Source organism: Ochotona princeps, chromosome 30 (genome assembly GCF_030435755.1).
Source record: "Ochotona princeps isolate mOchPri1 chromosome 30, mOchPri1.hap1, whole genome shotgun sequence".
Taxonomy (NCBI): domain Eukaryota; kingdom Metazoa; phylum Chordata; class Mammalia; order Lagomorpha; family Ochotonidae; genus Ochotona; species Ochotona princeps.
Window position 1 is genome coordinate 5,890,189 of NC_080861.1, and position 21,659 is coordinate 5,911,847.

The 21,659-nt window shown below is 44.7% G+C and overlaps 1 protein-coding gene across 2 annotated transcripts in view; it reads left to right on the top strand.

Moving 5' to 3' along the window:
- Window positions 1-275: 275 nt before the first annotated feature.
- Window positions 276-21,659, top strand: part of CAPN7 (calpain 7) — a 28,591-nt gene continuing 7,207 nt past the window's right edge. The window contains exons 1-16 of one of the 2 annotated variants that reach the window (XM_058657067.1): window positions 276-547; window positions 3,155-3,263; window positions 5,564-5,721; window positions 6,412-6,479; window positions 8,049-8,249; window positions 10,349-10,435; window positions 11,959-12,085; window positions 12,644-12,729; window positions 13,813-13,906; window positions 16,230-16,376; window positions 17,347-17,453; window positions 18,263-18,383; window positions 19,899-20,043; window positions 20,171-20,270; window positions 20,563-20,698; window positions 21,226-21,301. In XM_058657067.1, coding sequence (XP_058513050.1) covers window positions 446-547; window positions 3,155-3,263; window positions 5,564-5,721; window positions 6,412-6,479; window positions 8,049-8,249; window positions 10,349-10,435; window positions 11,959-12,085; window positions 12,644-12,729; window positions 13,813-13,906; window positions 16,230-16,376; window positions 17,347-17,453; window positions 18,263-18,383; window positions 19,899-20,043; window positions 20,171-20,270; window positions 20,563-20,698; window positions 21,226-21,301 — 1,864 coding nt within the window. In that variant the 5' untranslated portion in view covers window positions 276-445. The remainder of the gene's footprint in view (window positions 548-3,154; window positions 3,264-5,563; window positions 5,722-6,411; window positions 6,480-8,048; window positions 8,250-10,348; window positions 10,436-11,958; window positions 12,086-12,643; window positions 12,730-13,812; window positions 13,907-16,229; window positions 16,377-17,346; window positions 17,454-18,262; window positions 18,384-19,898; window positions 20,044-20,170; window positions 20,271-20,562; window positions 20,699-21,225; window positions 21,302-21,659) is intronic. The other variant, XM_058657068.1, reaches the window with a different exon arrangement.

Consider the following 21,659-nt stretch of genomic DNA (forward strand, 5'->3'; position numbering starts at 1 on the left):
TTCTCACCCCGGAGGAACGGCCGCTCTCCAGCGTAACGCTGACAGTGCAGCAGCCACGGACACCGGCACCTCCACGTAAGTTTACAGCTCGGATGCAACACCTGCTGCTGCCTGGCCAATCCGGAGCGCCCTGGAGGTCACGTGCGCATCAGGCCCCGCCCCTCCAAACAGGCTGAGGTGGGTTGCCCAGGGTCCGGCCCGCGCCTGCGCGCTGCGGCCGGTGGGCGGGGCCGCGGCGTCTGGGAGCCGGGGCGTCTGAGGAGCCGCCTGGGCCGGGGCTGGGCCGGGGCTGGGCGGCCGGCTGGGCCCGGGGGGCGGCGGCGCGACGGGCCGGAGTCGGGGAGCCTTCCAGCGGCTTCCGCGGGGCGCCGCCGAGGGCCGGCCGGGGGTCGCGGGCGCGCTGGACGAGTGAGGGCCCCGCCCGGGCTGGCGCGACCTCGGCGCCATGGACGCGGCGGCGCTGGAGCGGGACGCGGTGCAGTTCGCGCGGCGGGCGGTGCGGAGCGACCACGAGGGCCGCTACTCGGAGGCCGTGTTCTACTACAAGGTCGGGCCGGGACGCGGGGGCCCGGGGGCTGCGGGGGACCCGGGGGGCGGCGGGGCGGGCGCCCTGGGGGTGTGCCACCCGGCCCCGTACGTGCCCGGAGAGCAACCAAGTAGGGTTTTGAAAGGGTCAGACCGTACCCGGTGGTTTTCCTTTTTTTTTTTTTTTTTTTTATTGCAAGCTCGCTTCCTCCTGTTTCATGCTGATTTCTAAGCAGTGCGGATCTTCGAATCTTCTCGCCGAACGTTACCTTTAATTACTAGCAGCTGAGTAGTTTTCAGCAGGTGCTTGTAGTTGACTCGGCATTTAGGCTCATTCTGTCTTTTCGGCATCTTGATGCGATTACTGTCTTGTTGGCGAATATTTTTTTTTTTTTAGGTTAGTACCTCTTCCGGGTGACTTTGGGCAGGGTGGAGGGGAGGCACAGTCGCGCAGTCTGAGGGTTCGAGTACCCAGTGACCGCTGTCGGAATTGTGCACACACACCCCTGCCTCGAGCCACAGGCCAGACTAGCTGCAGCCTCGCGAGCGCTCCCTTGTCTTTTAGGAAGAAAGGAGGACTGTGATAATACAGGAGTGTTTTATTAAACTTAAGTATATGCACTGTCAATAAAGTGGGATTCGTTGGTTTAGAGACTTAGGTGTGTTTCAGAAGCCTTCCTTGTGGACTTTTTTTAGAAGAAGTTTCATCCGGTGGTTTTTAAAAGACAGTATTTAGGTTTTAAGAAATAGCATTGACACATATCCGTAGGTTAAAATAGTGTGATTCATTTATGACTCATAAATCTTTGATTAACACCATGAGGAAAAAGACAGCCTCTGACCAACAGTGTTGGTAAAAAGCATCTCTGTGTACAAGTTTGGAGCAAGATCCCTCCCTACTTTACATCCTGTACACAGATTGACTCAGAGTGGATCCAGGATCTAAATCTGAGACCAGACACCATCGGGTCGCGTCACTAGAGAAAAAACAGGGCAGGACCCGCACCGTGGCTAAATCCTTCCCTTGCACACACCGGGATCTCGTAGGCACTGGTTCCTGTCCTGGCTGCTCCATCTTCCCATCGAGCTCCCTGCCTGTGGCCTGGGAAAGCAGTCGAGGACGGCCCAAAGCCTTGGGACCTTGCACCTGCCAGGGAGACCTGGAAGAGGCTCCTGATTGGCTCAGCTCAGACTATTGAGGCCTTCTGGGGAGTGAACCAGCCATTGGAAGATCTTTCTCTCTCTCCTTCTTTCCATAAATCTGCCTATCCAATAAAAATAAGCAAATTTTTAAAAGAAAAAAGAAAAGCAGGGGAAAAGCTTTAAGACATTAGCATAGGCAGAGCACTCCTGGCTAAGACCCCAGATCACAGGCAAAAATAGACAGATGGCGTTCTGTCCAGCTAAGGAAATGTTAACCCAAGAGGCAGCCAGCAGTGGGTAAAAATATTTGCAAATGATACATCTGATTAAGGGTTAATATCCAGGCTATGAAAGGCTCAGGAACAAGGCAAGCAGTCCAGGGAGGTGTGAGCAGGCATTCTCCAAGGGGGGGGGGGTTGCAAATGACCAACAGACACATGAAGAGATGCCCAGGATCACTTAGGGAATGTGCTTAAAAACCACAAGGAGCTTTCTAACCCCAGGCAGAATGGCCATCATCCAAAGCTTAAAGTGTAACAAGTGATGAGGAGGAGGAGTGGGGGAAAGGCACCCTAACCCACTGATGCTGGGAATATGCACTAGTACAGCCATGGAGGGAGACATGGTTATTCTCAGAATCTGAAGGCAGTCCTAGCATGCTACTAGCTCTTCCATTCCTGGAAATGTATTCAAAAGAAATGAAGTTAACACCCATGGCTATAGCAGCTAACTCGTAATAGCTAAGACACGGAATCAAACCAGTTCTCCATCAGCTGAAGACTAAATAAACTGTGGTTGGCGCGTTAAGCCTCTGCCTGTGGTGCTCGCCCTCTACATGAGTACCTGTTTGAGTCCTGGCTGCTCTACTTCCATGTGGCAGACCCAGAGGGAATGCCAGGCTCCTGACTCAGCCCTGGCTGTTGAAGCCCTCTGGGGAATGAACCAGTGAATCAGAGGTCAAACTCACTCACTCTGCCCTTCAAAAACATTTTTTTTTAAATCATTTTTTAAAAGCCTGAAGAAAAACTATTGGTTGGGACCCAGTATGGTAGCCTAGTGGCTAAATCCTTTTCCCATATGGGTGTTGGTTCATGTCCTAGTGGCCCCACTTCCCACCCAGCTCCCTGCTTATAGCCTGGGAAAGCAATAGAGGATGGCCAAAGCCTTGGGACTCAGCACCTGCATGGGAGACCTTGAAGAGGATCTGGGCTCCTGGCTTCGGATCGGCTCAGCTCCAGCCGTTGCAGCCTCTTGGGAGTGAACCAGCAGATCTTTTTCTCTCTTTCTCTATAAATCTCACTTTCCAATGAAAATAAATAAATATTTTTTTAAAAAGCAAATCTATTGGATGAAAATATTATAACCTTCTTTATTAAAGACATTCTGATACCTTAAGGACATTCTTACTGTTCGTCTTATGGAAGCCGGTAGTGTAGTGGAGATGAAGCTGGAACTGTAACAGCTCCATGGGCGCCCTCTGTTCTAGGAAGCTGCTCAAGCCTTGATTTACGCGGAGATGGCAGGATCAAGCCTAGAACATATCCAGGAAAAAATCAATGAGTATCTGGCAAGAGTGGAAGCCCTGCACTCAGCAGGTAGGTAAAATCATGGTGTGTTCTCACCCCGCTGTCATCTGGTCATGGTGGTGTTCTCCGTCTTCCCCCTGTTTCCCCATTGTTTTGCTTATATTTTAACCTAGTTTATTTTCTAAATAGAGCTGAATCTAGAGGATTAAATTATTTTTCTTATCATTTTTGGAAGAATCCTTTATCAGATAAAAATCTTGTTCATAATGCCACATTTTGAAAGCAGAAAGCCTCCTGACAGATTCATGAGAATAGAATAACTTTTGGGTGAGTTAAAGTAACAGCTGGAAAGAAATCATTGTATTGTAAAGAGATCAAGACGTGTGGGTTGAGGGGAGGCCTTGTGGTGCAGTGGGCTGTGGCCATTTGAAGCCAGTGTCCTGGATCAGTGCCGGTTCAAGTCCCAGCTGCTCTGCTTGTCATGTGCCTGGGAAGGCAGCAGGTGGCCCACGGGCTTGAGCTTGCCCACCAGTCGCCAGGCTCAGATAGGCTGTCACAAAACACTTGGCTACCGATTGTCTGTCCATCCACTTGTGGCTCCGAAACCCCTAGCTAGATTTCTTCTCAGTGGCAAGCAGTTTTGCCACCCCTACCCACACCTTTTGGCAATGTCTGGAGGGATTTTTAATTTCACACTGCTGAACCAAGGGGAGTGTTTTACTAGCATCTTTACTAGGTAAAGGCGGGGAATGTTGCTGGAGATTATGTAATGACTCAAAAAATACTATCCGCCCAGGATCTTCATCCCGAAGCCGAGGAGCCCGGGACTGAAGGTGCAACACTGGAGCTTTGGGGTCTTTATTTTAGGGTGGGCTTAGGATTCAGGCGTGGCTAGCATTAATGGTTTTAAAACATTATGAAGCTTTAAGAAGCAATAAAGGTTTAAAAAATGCAAAGTTTATAACTCAGTGATCTGTAGGGTCTTTCTAGAGTGGCGTGGCCATCACCTCTGTGTAATTGTAGGTCACCCTGTCACCCCAGAGCAACCCCTTCTCTACTGATGATCACTGCTTGCCATCCCGAGTCGTTGATCTACTTCCTGTCTATAAGCTCGTTTAAGCTCCTCCTCTGCCAGTTGGCCATTTGAATACTTCTGGAGAAATTTCTGTTGAGATCTTTGACTTGTCTTTCTATTGTTGAGTTGTAGAAGAACTTTAGATATTCTGAATATATTCCAAATATCTCTTTTGGACAGAGGTATCTTTGTATTAAAAATGGATGGAAAAGGTCAGAGCAATAAAAATAGGATAGCTTATTCTGGACCCAGGTGAGGAGAAAAAGGAGCAGCTTTTATCATCAGGGCATAGTATATCGCATACTGTCTGTTGTGAAAATTATTTTTAATTAAAATAGGGTAGAGTTTCTTGTGACTCTGCATTGTCCAGGTTTTGGAGTTCTCTTGTTTTTGGAGGAGAGGGAGCTGTGAGGGGTGGCCTCCTGGGTTTCATTTCTTTTAAAGAGGCAAAGTTCTGATGAAGAGACAAAAGCCCTTGTTATTCATTTATTTGCTTCCTTGTTTACTTGAGAGGCAGAGTAATAGAGACCTCCCTCCCACCCCCCCACTGAGTTATTCCCCTAAATGCCCTGGGGAGCAGGGCTTGACTCAAGGCCAAAGCCAAGGGGGAGGATCTTTGTGCAGATCTCTGAACCTGGGGGAGGAATACAGGTGTGGAAGCGGCTGTCTCTAAGGTCTGGCCAGTGTGAAGGTGGAATTAGGACCTGAAGCCAGAACTTCAACCCAGGAACTCCAGTGTGGATGTGGGTATCTTAACTGCTAGGCTAAATGCCTACCTCTGGGATACATTTAATATTCCTCATCACTACTTTTCGTGCAATGAGTCAGGGATTTTTTTTTTCTAAGATTAATTAAAATAAAAAATTCGGGCCATTGTGGCAGTGACTAAAGCTGCTGCCTATAAAGCCACATCCCATATGGGCAGCGGTTCATGTCCCAGCTGCTCCACTTCCGTCCAGCTCCCTGCCTGAGTGCCTGGGCCCCTGCCGCCTCCCTGGGAGACACCCACCTGAAGCCCGGCTCGGCCCTGGTTCTCAAGCCACCTGGGAAGTGAGCCAGTGCATGGAGGACTGCCCCCTCTCGGTGTAACCTGACTTGAAAAGAAAGAGATCTTGTTTAGAAAGACATTAGTACTGATTCTTAATTTTTTCTGCTAAGCTTTTTAAATTAAGGATTATGGTGTTTTGAGAAAAAGTATCCTACATGTATTAAAAAGCGTTGTAATCTGGCTCAGTTTAGCTAATATTCCTTCTGTATGTGCTTTTTGTTTTGGGTTTTTTTCTTTCTTTTCTAGTTCAGTCAAAGAATGCCGATCCTTTGAAATCCAAGCATCAGTTGGACTTAGAGCGTGCCCATTTCCTTGTGACACAAGCTTTCGATGAGGATGAGAAGGGGCATGTTGAAGATGCTATAGAACTGTACACAGAAGCCGTGGATCTCTGTCTGAAAACTGTAAGGCTGCCACGGAAATGATGCCGAATTCTACTGATAAACTTGTCGGCAGTGAATTTTTCTTCATCCCTTAAAACGTTTATCTTAAGTGTCATTAGAAAGATGAAGAGTAGAAATTTCACAGTGAAGTTTTACCCCGTTATAGTTAACCTCTTTGTAGCCTAGTAGTTAGTAGCAGAAGAACAGCAGGCCACCAATCTGAGACTTCAGAATAATCTTTCTGATTCCCTTTGGGTTTGGAGGGCCTTGCTGCCGACAGGTGTGAACACCTGTCACACCAAGCGATTTTGCTCATTGCCTGCGGAGCCTCAGCTGGGCCCACGGGCCTCAAGCAGCATCTGGCACAGGAGTGGGGGCACGGGTGTAGCAGTGCCCCCGCCTCTCGGAGCCTGTTTCACAGGGCTGGCTTTCGGATGGGGTAGAACACCATGTTTGGAGATCGTGTCTAGCCTGTTCTCTGTGTGCACCTGAGGCCACGGGTGCTGGGCTGGTGGGCCACCTTACACACATGTGATCTGGTTAGCCCTCATTCTCCTGAAGCAGTGTGTGAACTCACCGCAGTGAGAAGTTTTCAACCCCATGCCAAAGGTTACCTTTAAAGATGAAAATCACAAGAAGTGTAATATGCATTGAAAATGTTTTGCCTAGAAATGTCATGGACCAATTAACTTGTTTAAAATCTCTTTTAAGTCTTACGAAACTGCTGATAAAACCCTGCAGAACAAACTGAAACAGCTCGCTCGACAGGCCCTGGATAGGTGAGTTTGGGCCACTCAGGTTCTTACTGTACAACAGTTGTATCTCAGTGTGTGATAGGGTCAGAATAACGAACTCGCATCCTTAAAGACATCTGCAACTCTACTTTCCTCCATGAATGTCCCTCTTCTCTCTAGTCACTCACTTAGATTTAGGGAAAACCCAGCAGGCAGATGTTTTCCTTTTGATGTCTGAAATCCCTTTCCAAAAAGCCTTCCAGGGCCACTGCCCGAAATAGACACCTAGAACGAAGGTGCGCACGAATCCCTCCAGCTCTCAGCCCGAGCATCGGCTCTTCAGTCATGCCTGTCCTGCCGGGGCATTTGCTGCTGACTCTCTCCTGACACTCTCATCTTGCTTGCTTTTTTCTAATGTTCTTTCCCAAGCTCTGACCACCTCGAAGGTGTGTGACATTTACCAGTGTAATGCATTTGGTAATGTCTTTGTGCCCTGCAAGCCCATCTCCCAAATACAACCTCGTGAAGGTGGGAATTTTGCCTCTTGTTCAGTGCTGTAGCTAGGTATCTAGCATAGTGCCTGAAACATGATTTATGCTCAGTAGGTGTTGATTGAAAAACTGAATGAATTTGTGTAAGAAATACACCTTTTGTAAGGGTGTTATAGACAAAGGAAAAGGATAGAAATTGCAAGTATATTTACAGCATGAGTTGAAGCAGTTACCTGCTTTTGTGGCTCCACTAAATAGTTGGACTGCCTCTAGCACTGCTTGCTCTTCTCCCCTTTTTCATTACCCTCATCTGTTAACCTGCAGCTTGTTTCCCCAAATGCACGAAAGGTGAGCACTCGGCATACGGTTGCCTTTGCGTCTTGTCTCACCTGTCGGGATCCCAGGTGCCTTCTCACCTTCGTGGAACACCCAGCCCATGTCCCCGAGTGCAGCAGGAGGAAGCGGGGTCAGCCGTGGCTTCCTCTGAGCGTGCTCACCAGACTCCTGGGTTCTTGGCATGGCCACAGTGTGAGAACTTGTATTTTTCAACTTGTTACTGCCTCGGCCAGAACAAAGTCAGGACTGTATGAGTAGCATGTGAGGCGCTGTGGGACCCATCCCCTGCCTTCTTGTCCCTGCTCACTCTGCCGCCGCTCCTGTTTCCCAGAGACTGAATGCATCCTGTAGGGTGAGCCCCGCTTGCCGCGCTGTCCCTGCTTCTGTGTTCACCCATTCTCTCTCCTCACTGTTCAGAATGCAAGCCCCTCCCCGGGAGCAGCTCCTCTGTGGCGCCAGCCTCACCTTGCTCCGTCAGGAAGGCGGGAATGTGGGCTGTGCATTCCTTCCTGTGCAATGCTTCATCTAGCAGCTGTCTTCCTTCCACAAAACTGAGCACCTAGATAGATCCTTGTATGCTCCTTACTCTGCATAATGTTGTTGACCAAATGTTGCTGGCAGAGCAGTTAATCTTACCTTTAAGTTTAGTGATGAACTGTTGACTAGCATGTAAGAGTTCTAACATACACGTTTTGTCTTAGGGTGTTTTGACTAGTTGTTGATTTCTCTCCTGAGAGGCTTAAACACGAGAAGAAAGGCTAGACGAGTTTGTCTTCCTCTTTTACAGAGCTGAAGCGTTGAGTGAGCCTTTGACAAAGCCAGCTTGCAAAGTCAAGTCAACAAATATCAAACCAAAGCCGCCTCCAGTGAGAACACATGTCCCGCTCGGCTCTAACCCGTTCCTTGAGAGACCTCAGCCCTTCCCAAGTGCACAGTCCTGTGATACCCAGGGACAGAGGTACACAGCAGAGGAGATAGAAGTGCTCAGGTAAACCGCGGGTGATTTCAATTGTGATGACTTTGGTTAATTTAAGTATTAAAATAACAAGTATTAGGTCTTAACAGTGTGTTGTGTTGTTATTATGTAACTACAAGTCATTAACAACTTGAAATAGTCAAAGTGTGTTAGTCCTAATATATATTTTGGAATCCACATTTTCACTAGACACAATATGTTTTCCTGAAAATCCCAGCATTCTGCAAATTGAGAACTGTGTAGAGTAGGATGCAGATTGGAGCTGCAGCAGCTCGCTTGTGATTTGTGCGGCTTTGCAGCCAGAGCCCTAGTGGGAGAACAGCGGCCCCGTGAGCTGGCCTAGGCCAGGGATGCACAAACAAGCCTGGAATTATGACTAGTGCTTCCATTTCTTTAAAGAGTTGTGTTGTTTTGAATACAGGAAAAGATGTGGGAGACCTCATTACACAACCAGCTGGCTCTTTAAGCAGTCAGCCCTGGGATATCAGGAGTGTGAGTCACTGTGGCTTTGGAGCCCCACCTGCCTTCTGAACCAAAGCGGATAGATGATCACCCCACCCAGCGCGTTGTTCCTAAGTTGGGAACGTCACGCCTTAGAGCTGTGCAGGGAATGTGGGTTATATTGTGATTTTGCTAAAATTGAACTGAAGGGGCTCCCTTCTCCCCAGGTTTGGAATTCCACCCTGTAAAAAGAGAAAAAGAAAAATCTGTTCACACTAGCACAGTACAGCTGTTCTTCATGTAAATGAAAAGCTCTCATGCTCTCACCAAATGAGGATGAGCTAGCCCTGTAGTCATTATTTCCGTTACTGACTGGATTGACCAGTACTCGGATTCACTGATCTACGGGTCAGGCATTAACAGAGCCCGTCAAACTAAAACCCCACTTAGGATACCTTCATCGCGTACAGGAGGACTTTTCCCCATCCTCGCTCCCTACCAGGTGTCCACCTGAGATGCAGCAGATGTTGGCTCAGCCAGTTGGGTCTCTACCAGCTACCTGGCAGAGGCAGGTTGATCCGGGTTCCTGGCTGCAGCCTAGGCTCGCCCTGGATGTTGCAGGCTTTGGAGACTGAACCAATAGATGGGAGGTCGTTTTTCTTCTTCTTTCCTTACCCACTAACCCACTTTAATATAAATAACTTTTAAAGAAAAGTTTTTAGAAGAATTGATTTGTTTTCATTTGAAAGGCAGCTTTTTATGGAGGGAGTAGGAGAGACAAACAGCCGTGACAGCCAGAGCCTCTTCTCGGCCTCCTTCATGGATACAGGGTGCCAAGGCTTTGGACCATCCTTTGCTGCTTTCTCAGACCATAGACGGAGAGCTGGATCACAAGTGGAGCAGCTGGGACACAAACTGGTGCTCGTACGGGATGTTGGCCCTTGCAAGTGGAAGATTAGCCTGTTGTGCCACTGCGCCAGCCCCCAGAAAAAACATTTTAGAAGACTAAATCAGGGATTTATTCTGCAGCTATTTGAAGTAAGGGAAAATAGCAGATGTAAGAGATTGCAGATATACAAATAAACACACCAAGTGAGGAGGAAAGATGCAGTCCAGCCTGATTTCCTTGTCGGTAGACCACAGCTGATAGTCCCCTCGTCCCCTAGGCTGTATTCCCGTAACCAGAAAGTAGGAAGAGCATATTTGTTAAAAATATTAATGTCTTTGGGGAGGGGTGGGAGAACCCAAGTATCTATGTAACTGTGTCACATAATACAATGTAATTAATGAAGTTAAACAATTAAAAAAATATATTAATGTCATGTTTTCGAATTCCAAAAAACTAAGCAGTTGATCCTCCCCTGAGCCTTAGGATAGACGTGGCTTTGTGTCCTGATACGGGTACAAAAGATGCTCTCATTACCTCTCCAATGAAGTCTTGAGACTGGTTTCGATGTAAAGGAAGTTAGCTTTGGAAGAATACTCTACCTGAATTCAATTGAAGCAGCTATTTTCTGTTAGTTCTTTTGTGAAAATGGTGTTCAAAAAAAGATAATGATATGAGATTGTCAGTTTCAATGCAATACCAGATCTTACCATTTGAATGTTAACGGTTAGTGTTTATGATTAAAGTATTTGGACATTCAATTTTTTTTTCTTATGTCTTGTAGGACAACTTCAAAAATAAATGGAATAGAATATGTCCCTTTCATGAGCGTTGATCTGAGGGAGCGTTTTGCTTATCCAATGCCTTTCTGGTAAGTACAGCTGTTGCAAATTTACTTCTAAGGGCATTCTGGTTTTGAATTACCTTTTCAATAGACTGAAGGCAGACGTTAGTGATTAATGTATTGATTGGAGGAGAGCTGTGGCTGGGAGAGCTGGAGCAGCTTTCTGCTGGCCCTCCTGTGGCCTGGCATTGCCCCTGCGTGCCTGGCATAGTGTCTGGCATGAAGGACGCACACAGTGTTTGTCCAGCAGCACAAGACAGCAAAGGAATTGAATAGAAAACGTGGAATAGAGTGACAGCATCATTTAAGACCCAATGTAAGAGTGATTTTTTTTAAACTATCAGTTGCCACATCCCTCCATGACAGTTCAAGCTTATGTCAAGATCTTTAAAAATGTTTTGTCTAGGACTTGCAACTTCTAGTTACAGAGAGAAACAGAGAAGACTTCTACCCACTGATTCACTCTCCAAATGGCTGCACCAGTCAGGGCAGAGCTGTACTGAATCCAGGAGCTTCCTCCAGGTCTCCCACCTGGGTAGCAGGGACCCAAGTACTTGGGCTGTCTTCTCCTTTTCCCAGGCCATTAGGGAATTAAATCCAAAGTGAAGCAGCTGGGACACAAACTGGCCCCAATGCAAATGCTAGTGCCCCAGACAGTAGCTTTACCACTGTGCCACCACGCAAGCCTCTGTAGTCATTTTAACAAAGTCAGTATGCAGTCAAAGATGTTTATAATAGCTTTCATCAGACATTTACAGCAAAGTTTATTGAAGTTGAATATCCGGTGATACAGGGATCATACACCCATAAAATCAGCTGTTATGCTACCCAAATAAGAGAAGCCATTAAAAAACATATGGGAGGGACACAGCACAGTAGCTTAGTGGCTAAAGTCCTCACCTTGCATGCACTGGGATCCTATATGGATACCATTTGTATCCTGGCTGCTGCTCCACTTCCCATCCAGCTCCTTGCTTGTGGCCTAGGAGGATGGCCCAAAGCCTTAGGACTCTGCACCTTCGTGGCAGACCCGGAAGAATAAACTCCTGGCTCCTGGCTTCAGATCAGCTCAGCTCTGGCCACTGCAACTGTGAGAAATGAACCAACAGATGAAAGATCGCTCTCTCTCTGTCTCTCTGTCTCTGTAAATCTGCCTTTCAAAAAAAAAAAAAAAAAAAACAGAACAGTTGGTTCAGAGTCATAGGGAGGATCCATAACCTCATGGTCTTTTAACATGAGTCAGGTCTCTTGTGATGAAACTGTGTTATTGCTGAGTTACTTAAACACAGGTTGGTTAAACTTTTAAAATGAGTATAGAGGAATTCAAGTTGTTTTTGTTTTCAATCACTTATGCCTGTTTTTAATTGGGAGATGTAATCAGGTTGACTGTGTTCCAGGTTAGTCCAGAACAGAGAGTTATTTTTGAAAGGTCTAAGTATAGCTGTGCTCACTGGTCTGGGAGGAAAGGGAACCCCTAGGACGTTTAATTTTAGGCTTTGACACATCATTTTAGATTAATGTGATCCATATTCTAATTTTTATTGCTTCAGTGATAGATTGGGCAAGCTACCATTATCCCCTAAACAGAAAGCTACATTTTCCAAATGGGTACGACCAGAAGACCTCACCAACAATCCTACAATGATTTATACTGTGTCCAGTTTTAGCATAAAGCAGGTAAACATTTTTGTATAACTTTATATGGAATCGTTTTGAAGTAATGTGAATATAGTTTTTAACTTAAATGTACTAATGTAAGTGCGGATAACTATTTTGAAGTTTTTAATCCCGTTTGTTGAAATGCTTGTGGATTAAGCTTGAATCAAAACTTCACCCTAGATAAATAGATCTCAAAAGTAGGAAGTTACTTCTTTATTCTAATTTTGTCAAAGTTAATTTTTCTAGGATGTGTTTGAATAAAATATGTAAGTCAGTAATGTGACACAGCAGTGAAGAGATAGTATAAAAAGGGAGATGTGGAGTACAAACATAAATATTATGATGTTAAAATTGTATCAGTGAATACGTGAGTAATTGAATTGAAAAGTCCATGGGGAAAAAAATAAAAGGTGAGCTTATTCTGGCACATACAAAAAAAAATTGGATATCCATGCTTAAGAGGAGTCTTCAAATAATGGAAAACCATGAATTTTTAAAGAATTTTGTCCCAGTGTGAGCTTGTCTTACCTTCACTCCACGAGCCTGTTTCTCATGGTGAGTTGTGCTTCTTAACAGACGATCGTATCGGACTGCTCCTTTGTGGCATCACTGGCCATCAGCGCCGCTTACGAAAGGCGATTCAATAAGAAGCTGATTACCAGGTAAAATTTTGTATTTCGTCCCTTTAGCGCTTTTTCTCTTGGCCTGAAATTTGAAGTTCAGGTGTTACATGTACAGGAGGTGGAGAGGACGAATCACCCCAAATTGAGCCTTCTTTAGGTTAAGCAGGTAAGCCGTGAGTGCAGAGAAAGCTGAAGCAGTCTGAGACCACACGCAAGCTGTGCTGAGTGCAGTTAGCATGTGTGGAGTGGTGGATAGTGCTAGAAATGGAAGTGATCAAGGGGAAATGAGGATGATACTGTGTGCTTGTACTGTGGAGTAAAGCTGCTGTGGCCTCCCCTGGCTGCTGAGCACCACAGACAGGCTAGTCCCTTCTGAGATAGGCTGTAAGAGTAAAATACACAGGAGACTGTGAAAAATAAGTGCAGAAAATGTAAAACTGGAACATACAAGATTTTGTATTGCTTGCATGTCTTTTTTTAAGTAATGGATTAATCAAAATGTGTTATTTCTGGTTTGCTTTCTTCTTCTGTGACTACTGGAAAATATAAAATGACATAGATTCTTATTGGCTATAACTGCTACCAAAATGCTTCTGAAAAAAATTGCCTTCAGTGTTTAAAAATTCTAGTAGTTTGTAATCATTGATTATAAAATACAATTTTTTCTGCTCATCTCTTCTTGACTGGCTTTTATATTAAGTCCTGAGAGTGCAAAAATGGATTAGTCATGGTCCTTAGGTTCAACTGTTTGTCAGATATGAAAATAGTTGGCAGCATGCTAAGTGTGATCCAAACTTATTTTAAAAGTAAATGGACACAGATAGCTGTGTCGGGTATGTTTCTGTATGATTTCATGCAGCTCCTTACCAGAGCTGTGCCTGGTTCCCTTGGTAGTGCCAGCTGGAATGGCCGGCCTTCTCTTCTCGAGACCAGTGAGAGAAGATCAGCTTAACCAGAGTAAAACGGATCCACTTAGTAGGTGATTTTTCAGGGTATATAGACTGAAATTCTGTTTTCTAGGTCTATTAAAGGAACATATTCTCTCTTTTTAAAATAACATCTTTAAGGTAGTAATTGATGTTGAATATTAATATTAGCATTTCTTTGTTTTGCTTACCAAAGCATAATTTACCCTCAGAACAAGGATGGGGAACCCGAGTACAATCCCTGTGGAAAGTATATGGTGAAACTTCACCTCAACGGGGTCCCGAGAAAGGTGAGCCGTGTTCCTGCCACCCTGGCTCGCCATGTCTGACCTTGGAGTCTGGAACAGAATTCATTAAGAAGCATTGTATGTGTGAATGGTTGTAATCTCAGCTTAGTTGACTGTGAGTCTTTGATAATTTACATGCGTGAGTATTTCTGCAAGGAACATCTTTTGTTGATTAAAAATAAACCATGGGCCTGGTGCAGTGGCCTAGCGACTAAAGTCCTCACCTTGAACATGCCGGGATCCCATATGGGCACTGGTTCTGGTCCCGGCGGCTCTGCTTCCCATCCAGCTCCCTGTCTGTGGCCTGGGAAAGCAGGCAAGGACAGCCCAAAGCCTTGGGACTCTGCAGATGTGTGAGAGACCCAGAAAAAGCTCCTGGCTTCAAATCAGCTCAGCTTCAGCCATTGCAGTCGCTTGGGGAGTGAATCATCAGACAGAAGATCTTCCTCTCAATCTCTCCTCCTCTCTGTATATCTGACTTTGCAATAAAAGTAAATAAATTTTTAAAAAATATGAAGCAAATAAACCATCACAGGTATAAAGGTTTTTTTAAGTAGTTTTGAGAAAATTTACACAAAGTAATAAACAACATTGAACTGAGGGTTGCTGATGCTTAGAATAAAGTCTAATCTTACAGTTCTGTATTCCTCACTTGACGCACAGATAAACTGAGTCGGTTAGGATCGGAGAGCTTCTGCGTAGTCATGGCTTGATCGTGGTTTCCTTGGTGAGATGCATGCACGGTGTCAGCTTTAGCTTCCTCAGCCCTCGGAACTCTCGGCGCTGCACTGTTACATTCTCCCGTGCCTGCTGCCGTGAGACAGCGCGCCCTGGGGGCTCACCACGGTGGTCTCGGCCCCACTCCAGGCCACCTGCATCAGAACCTGCGTTTTAATGTGCAGGCCCTAGTGGCTGCTTCCTGAAATGATTGTTCAGTGATGTGCCCCTGATAGTTGCATGGACTCACTCCACCCCGCACGTTGCTGGGGCTCCCTCCCCAGATGTTGTAGTTCTGCTCGGGGCTGGCACCAGGATTTGCATCTCCAGTAGTTCCCAAGCGTTCCGATGCTGGTAAGTGGAACCCCCTTTGAGAGCCACTAGCTTACTACTTCAAAACTAAGCGGTAAGTCATGGTAACTTTTTACTAAGATAAAATTCTCAACCTCTTGCTTAAGAATCATTCAAGATGCTGTTGTATAATCTTCTTAGTATTAGTGTTAGATCAAAATCACTCCTATCTCCACATCTTCCAGATCACTTGTTACTATGAACTGGAAACTGTGTCTTCATGGCGATTATTTTGCTTCTGGGATGCATTTTTTAGCCATAATATTCTTCCTTGATAGCTGTACACAGGTCCTTTTTATAGGTTTCAACTAAAATAACTCATAATACCTTGTTAGTGAGACCCTTTTAAAATTATAAAGTAATTCACATTTCTATGATTCCTAATGATTTCATAATATTTACATGACATATAACCAGTTGGCTCATCCTACAATGAGGTTAGCTTCCCCCCCACCCCAAGATTTATTTATTTTTGTTTGAAAGACAGAGTTACAGAAGAGGAAGATCTGTCTGCTGGTTCACTCCTTAAATGACCACAGTGGCTAGAGCTGGGCCAAGCCAAAACCAGAAGCCAGGAATTTCTTCTAGGTCTCCCATGTGGGTGCAGGGGCCCAGAACATGAGCCGCCTTCCATTGCTTTCCCAGGGGCATTAGCAGGGACCTGGATGAAAATTAGAGCCCACAATCCCCAAAGGCGAGCCGGCGCCAGTGTAGAATGTTTGTACCGCAGGCAGAGGCTTAACCTGATGTGCCATGGCACTGAACCAAGAGTAGCTTTTTTTTTTTTGTATTTAACATGTTTATTTTTTATTTGAAAAGTAGATTTTGATAGAGGAGAGGCAGAGAGAAAAGGAAAGATCTTCCACCCACTGGTTCACCCCCCATATGGCCACAACGGCCAGAGTTGAGCCAGGAGCTTCTTCCAGGTCTCCTATGTAGGCCCAGGAGCCCAGAGCCTTGGGCAGTCCACCACTGCTCTCCCAGCCATAGGCAGGGAGCAGAACAACCAGGCCTGGAAACTGGGTTGCAGTGTCACAAGCCAGAGGAACGGTGTGCTAGATACGCATTGTCACCAGCCCCATGGTTAGCTCTTAAGACTGGATAAGAGTGTTATATTGAGCATTATTTTATAATTGATTTGGTTCCAGAAGCATAAGCTTGTCATTATTTAATGATAGGCTTATTTTGCCTTTCCTTCATCAGTATGTCCTCTTGGTGGAGAGGGCTTTCATCTGCCTTGTTAATGCTGTTTCTCCAGGTGATAATTGATGACCAGTTACCTGTTGATCATAAGGGAGAGTTGCTCTGTTCTTACTCCAACAACAAAAGTGAGCTGTGGGTTTCTCTCATAGAGAAAGCGTACATGAAAGTCATGGGAGGATATGACTTCCCGGGATCCAATTCGGTAAGTCCTGAGATGAGGAGTCCGAACGGGCCGCGCCTTGGCGCGCTTTTCACTCCTAGAGGGAGAAGGCAGATGGCCAGCCCTGGACGATGCCAGGCCCCTCAGGGGAGGGTACTTACTTCTTGTGTGGGAAGAAGAGCACATTGAGAGTAGATGTTTGGGCTGTTGGTTAAAACACTGGTTGAAATGCCCACCTCTCGCCTCGAGAGTGTCCAGGTTCACTATGTACTTTCCTTTGTAATTTCAAGTTTTTCTCAACATTGATTGATACAACTTAAGATTGAGCTACGTGCCAGTGTCTTCAGCCGAAATAGGAAAACTATTAGATAAGCTGGAATTTAGATGTGACTCCACGATTATATGCTAGCCAGTCTGCGGCTTTAGTAAAGATCTAGGCATTTAACCTTCCTTAGTGTGTATCTATAGGCTAATTACCAAATTTCTGAGCTGCAAAGATGAAGTATTGTATGCAAGTCACCCTAAACCTTTATATCTCCTTAAGTTTCCCTAATATCAGGTTCTTGAAAGGCCAGGCAGAGAATGTGTAAGTCAACAGATTGTTTCTTCCCAGTCTGTTTACTTCTTCCAGCGCCTTTAGCCACCGTTCTAATCCAGCGCGTTACTTCACCCGGTGCAGCTTAGACAAAGAATGAGTGATTGTGACGCATACAAGTAACTAGTATTGCAACAACTCAGTAAATGGTGCGTGGGCTGGAATCATGAAGAGTCTTGTAAGAGTTACTACATTTACCAGGAAAACGGTTCTTTAGTATTTGGGAAGAACAGCCAAAGTTATAAGAAAGAAATGAGCATGTATTTAAATTCAGGTAGGAATTTGAGTTTAAGAAGGAATTTATTACTGGTTGAAAGCTCTTGCCAGCACCATGACACCAAGTCGATGAGGTTTAATGGCTACCGTGGAGATGTATTTAAGAACCTTTAACCACACTGAAACGTGTTTCTGTTGCAGAATATTGATCTCCATGCACTGACTGGATGGATACCAGAAAGGATTGCTATGCATTCAGACAGCCAGACTTTCAGTAAAGATAATTCCTTCAGAATGCTTTATCAAAGGTACTTTCTATTATTATTTTTTAAGTAGTAGAAGGGCATCATCATACATTGTTTAGCGTAAAGGTTGCAGAAGCTGTTGTTTATAGTGATTAGGAAAATTGTTTTTGAAATAGACTTTGTCTGTACTTGCTGAAGTCACATCCAGCTATCCTCACTGTTAACGCTCAGTCCACAGTGCCTCAATGGCCTGGGAGGGCCGTGGAAGATGTAACACAGAAAAAGTGTTTTCCACTTTCTAGATGTTTTCCACTTGAGGGAAGGTAGGAAGGAGGCGTGGGAGTGTGAGCCCGTGGCTGGGTGATCACGTATAGGGATGGAAATGGTGCAAGTGACGAGAGACCTTTGACAGCGAACTAGAAACCCCGGGATTGGATGGGCGCACGGATACGAAGCCCCGGGATTGGATGGGTGCACGGATACGAAGCCCCGGGATTGGATGGGCGCACGGATACGAAGCCCCGGATTGGATAGGTGCACGGGCTACCTCTTCTGGCAGTGCGTTTGCTCTTTTGTGTATCTTCACCCTGTCTGTAAACATTTGAAAGTTTAGTGCTTGGTTTTCTTGCTGCTTTCAATCCTTTTTATCTGAGAATGAACTTTCCTGGGGGAAAAAAAAAATAAAGTGAGATGATTTATAGGATGTGTTGGATTAGAAACTAGTTCTTGTTGAAAGTTCTAGGGTGTTGAAACAGCCAATTAGAAAAGATTTTCAGGCTGCAGAAGTGGTGTGAGCCACTGGGACAGAGCCGGTGTGATCCGCTGCTTGCCGTGTTTTCCCTGGATTGTCGCTCATCGTGGGGTCGTTGCAGGTTTCATAAAGGCGATGTCCTCATCACTGCGTCCACTGGCACGATGACGGAAGCAGAAGGAGAAAAGTGGGGTCTTGTTCCCACTCACGCCTACGCCGTCCTGGATGTCAGGGAGTTCAAGGTTTGATAACATGCTGCGTGATTTCAGAGATTTTTGAAAACTTGACAAATCAAGGCTTAGGTGGAATTCCTAATGCATTCTACCTGTCACATGAGATATCTTGGTCTCTAGCATTGAAAAGCATGGGCTGTGTGTGTGTGTGTGTGTGTGTGTGTGTGTGTTTTCTTTGTTTTTTTTTTTTTTAATTTTTAAAATGTATTATTATGGTTGGATTTTTTTTTTTTATTTTTTTTTTGAAAGGCAGATTTACAGAGGGAATGAGGGACAAAGAAAAGATCTCCCATCAGCTGGTTCACTCCCCAGATGGCAACAGCAACCAGAGCTGAGCTGATTGGGAACCAGGAGCTTCTTCCAGGTCTCCCATGTGGGTGAAGGGTCCCAAGGCTTTGGGCCATCCTTAACTGCCCTCCCAGGCCATTAGCAGGGAGCTGTTGGATGGGAAGTGGAGCAGCTGGAACACAAATTGACACCCATATGGGATCCTGGTGCTTGGAAGTAAAGGGTTAGCCAGTTGAGCTGTTGTGCAGGCCCTCATGGATTATTTTTAACTAAACAATCAATTGGTTAGCATTCATTAAACTGTTTTTCAAATATGGCACATATGAGTCATGCATCACTCATTAGCCAGGATACATTCTTTCATTTATTTGTTTAGTTAAAATGCAGAGTTTCAGAGAGAGAGAGATCTTCCATCCACTGAAAGCAAAAGCCATGGCTGGCCAGGTCAAAGCCAAGAGCCCCACATGACAGCAGCAGCCCAGGCCCTTGGGCATGTTCTCTTGTTTTCCCAGGCACATTAGCAGGGTGTTGGATCAGAAGTGGAGCAGCAGGAAGCTAAACTTGTGCCCAGATGGGATGCTGGCCGGCCCTACTCAGGCTCTATTCTGAAAAATATAAAATATTAGGCCATTTCATTGTGGTACAAGCATTATAAAGTGAATTTACACAAACCTAGGCAGTACAGCTTGCTATGCTCTAGCCGAGAGAGAGAGAGGGAGGAAGAGAGAGAGAAAGTGTATGTGTGTGCCTTGGTGGAGCAGGCCTTCCAGCCAAGATGACTAACGTGGGCAAGTGGCTTCAGATTTGCATTGAACAAGGGGGAGGAGGATATGAGACTAGAACTCAAGACACACAGGGTTGTGAGTACTGGAAGACAGTGGACTTCAGTCCTTGAGGCACTAAGTGACCTTGTCCAGTAGAACTCCTGCGCTGACACTGCACCAGCTCCTGGTGACACACGGAGGTGGAACACCACAGTGTGCCTGGAGTGGCCAAGGAACTCGCTGTTAAAGTATACTTAGTTTTAATTTGAACAAACACACTGAGGTTACGTAGCTCTCCAATTAGATAAGCTGTTAGCTGGTGTCAGACACTTGACCAGGTGAAAGCGTTACCCAAAGAATGTTAATGTGCAGGAGACTTGAAGAAAAAGGGTTCAAGGTTCATAATATTGATGAAACTAATAACATGTAAAGGTGATTGGCAATTCAGTATTATCTCCCAATTTTTGCATAGGGGTTGCGATTCATCCAGTTGAAAAATCCTTGGAGTCATTTACGTTGGAAAGGAAGATACAGTGAACATGACGTGAAAAACTGGACTCCAGAGTTGCAAAAGTATTTAAACTTTGATCCCCGGACAGCTCAGAAAATAGATAATGGTAGATACCTTTTACATTGTAATGTCTTTTTAAATTTTAATACCATTTATTTGTTAAGTGACATGTTTTAATTAGGATAAATGTACTTGGTGTGAGTCATTTATCATTAACAGACATTAATTTTCAGGAATATTTTGGATTTCCTGGGATGATCTCTGCCAGTATTATGACGTGATTTATTTGAGTTGGAATCCAGGTCTTTTTAAAGAATCAACGTGTATTCACAGGTAATTTTTATACATTTCAGAATGTGCTTTTTATAATGTACCCTCCACTTTTTAAAATTTTAAAATGTAATGCTTAATTTAGAAAAACTAATTTTTTGGGGTCATGCCCACCCATCACTGTCTTGTAAAAGTTGTTTTCTTTATACATTACATGATTATAACAAAAGCTTTAAACAGTAAAACAAAGCCAAAACATCCGGTAGTTTGTTATTGACACATTTTAAAAGCGGTGTAGTGTTTCAGCTTTACGAGAAATGTAATTACTTCCTTTTTTGTTGACTTTATCTTTTAGTACTTGGGATGCTAAGCAAGGACCTGTGAAAGATGCCTATAGCCTGGCCAACAACCCCCAGTACAAACTGGAGGTGCAGTGTCCACAAGGGGGCGCTGCAGTTTGGGTTTTGCTTAGTAGACACATAACAGACAAGGTACTGATACCCTTTAATGAGCTCCCATGCAGAAATTCTTTTCAGTACGACCATAATCAGACCAGAGATACATAATTTAATCATAGTTCTGTTTGATTTATGTGCCCTGGAAATATTGTTTTCCTAAATAACAGATGTTTTGCTCCAATGAAATTTCTACTTTGTGTGTAATCATACATTTTAAGTGTTCAAACATCCTCTCTAAAGATGTGAGGAAGCTCATGATTTTCTTTAGTGAGAGTTTGGGGATTGATTTTAAATACTTTATATCTTAATATTATACTGAAGAAGTGTTGAAAATTGTCTTTATTCTGAGAAAGCTAACCATAATTTTTTAAGACCTCAGTCTCATTTAACCTTACTTAGTATTTGACACATTATGTTTAGCTGTTGATAGCTCGATTCAAAAAGTGTGTCACAGCACTATGAACTGAGAGAACTGCTCTTAAAACATCACTGTCTTGTTGACACTGGGTAGTATGTGTAAGCCGGTTTTCTTAACCACATGGATTTCTTTGTGATTTTAGGATGATTTTGCAAATAACCGAGAATTTATTACAATGGTTGTATACAAGACTGATGGGAAAAAAGTTTATTACCCAGGTATGTTCGGTAACCAAGCAAACCCTCAATATGCAGTACATTTTTATTCCCATGAGTAAGTGGAGAGTGCTTCCGTGTGAGGGCTGGCCTGGAGTGAGATGCTGCTAGGCTGCGGGGGGTCACAGTTGTTCTGTTTCTCAATGTAGATACTTCATGAATTGGTGATTTCTACATTCTTGTACATTGCTGATTTCTGAAACTTAAGTCATGTCTTTTTCTTTGATCAGAAGTATTCTCTGGTTTGCCATGTACTCCTGGAGAGAATCTGATAAACTCTCCAGCATGGCATAAGCCTTTTTTTTAATTGTTAGCATTTTATTTTGTTTATTTGAAAGGTGTAGTTAGAAGGAGAGGGCAG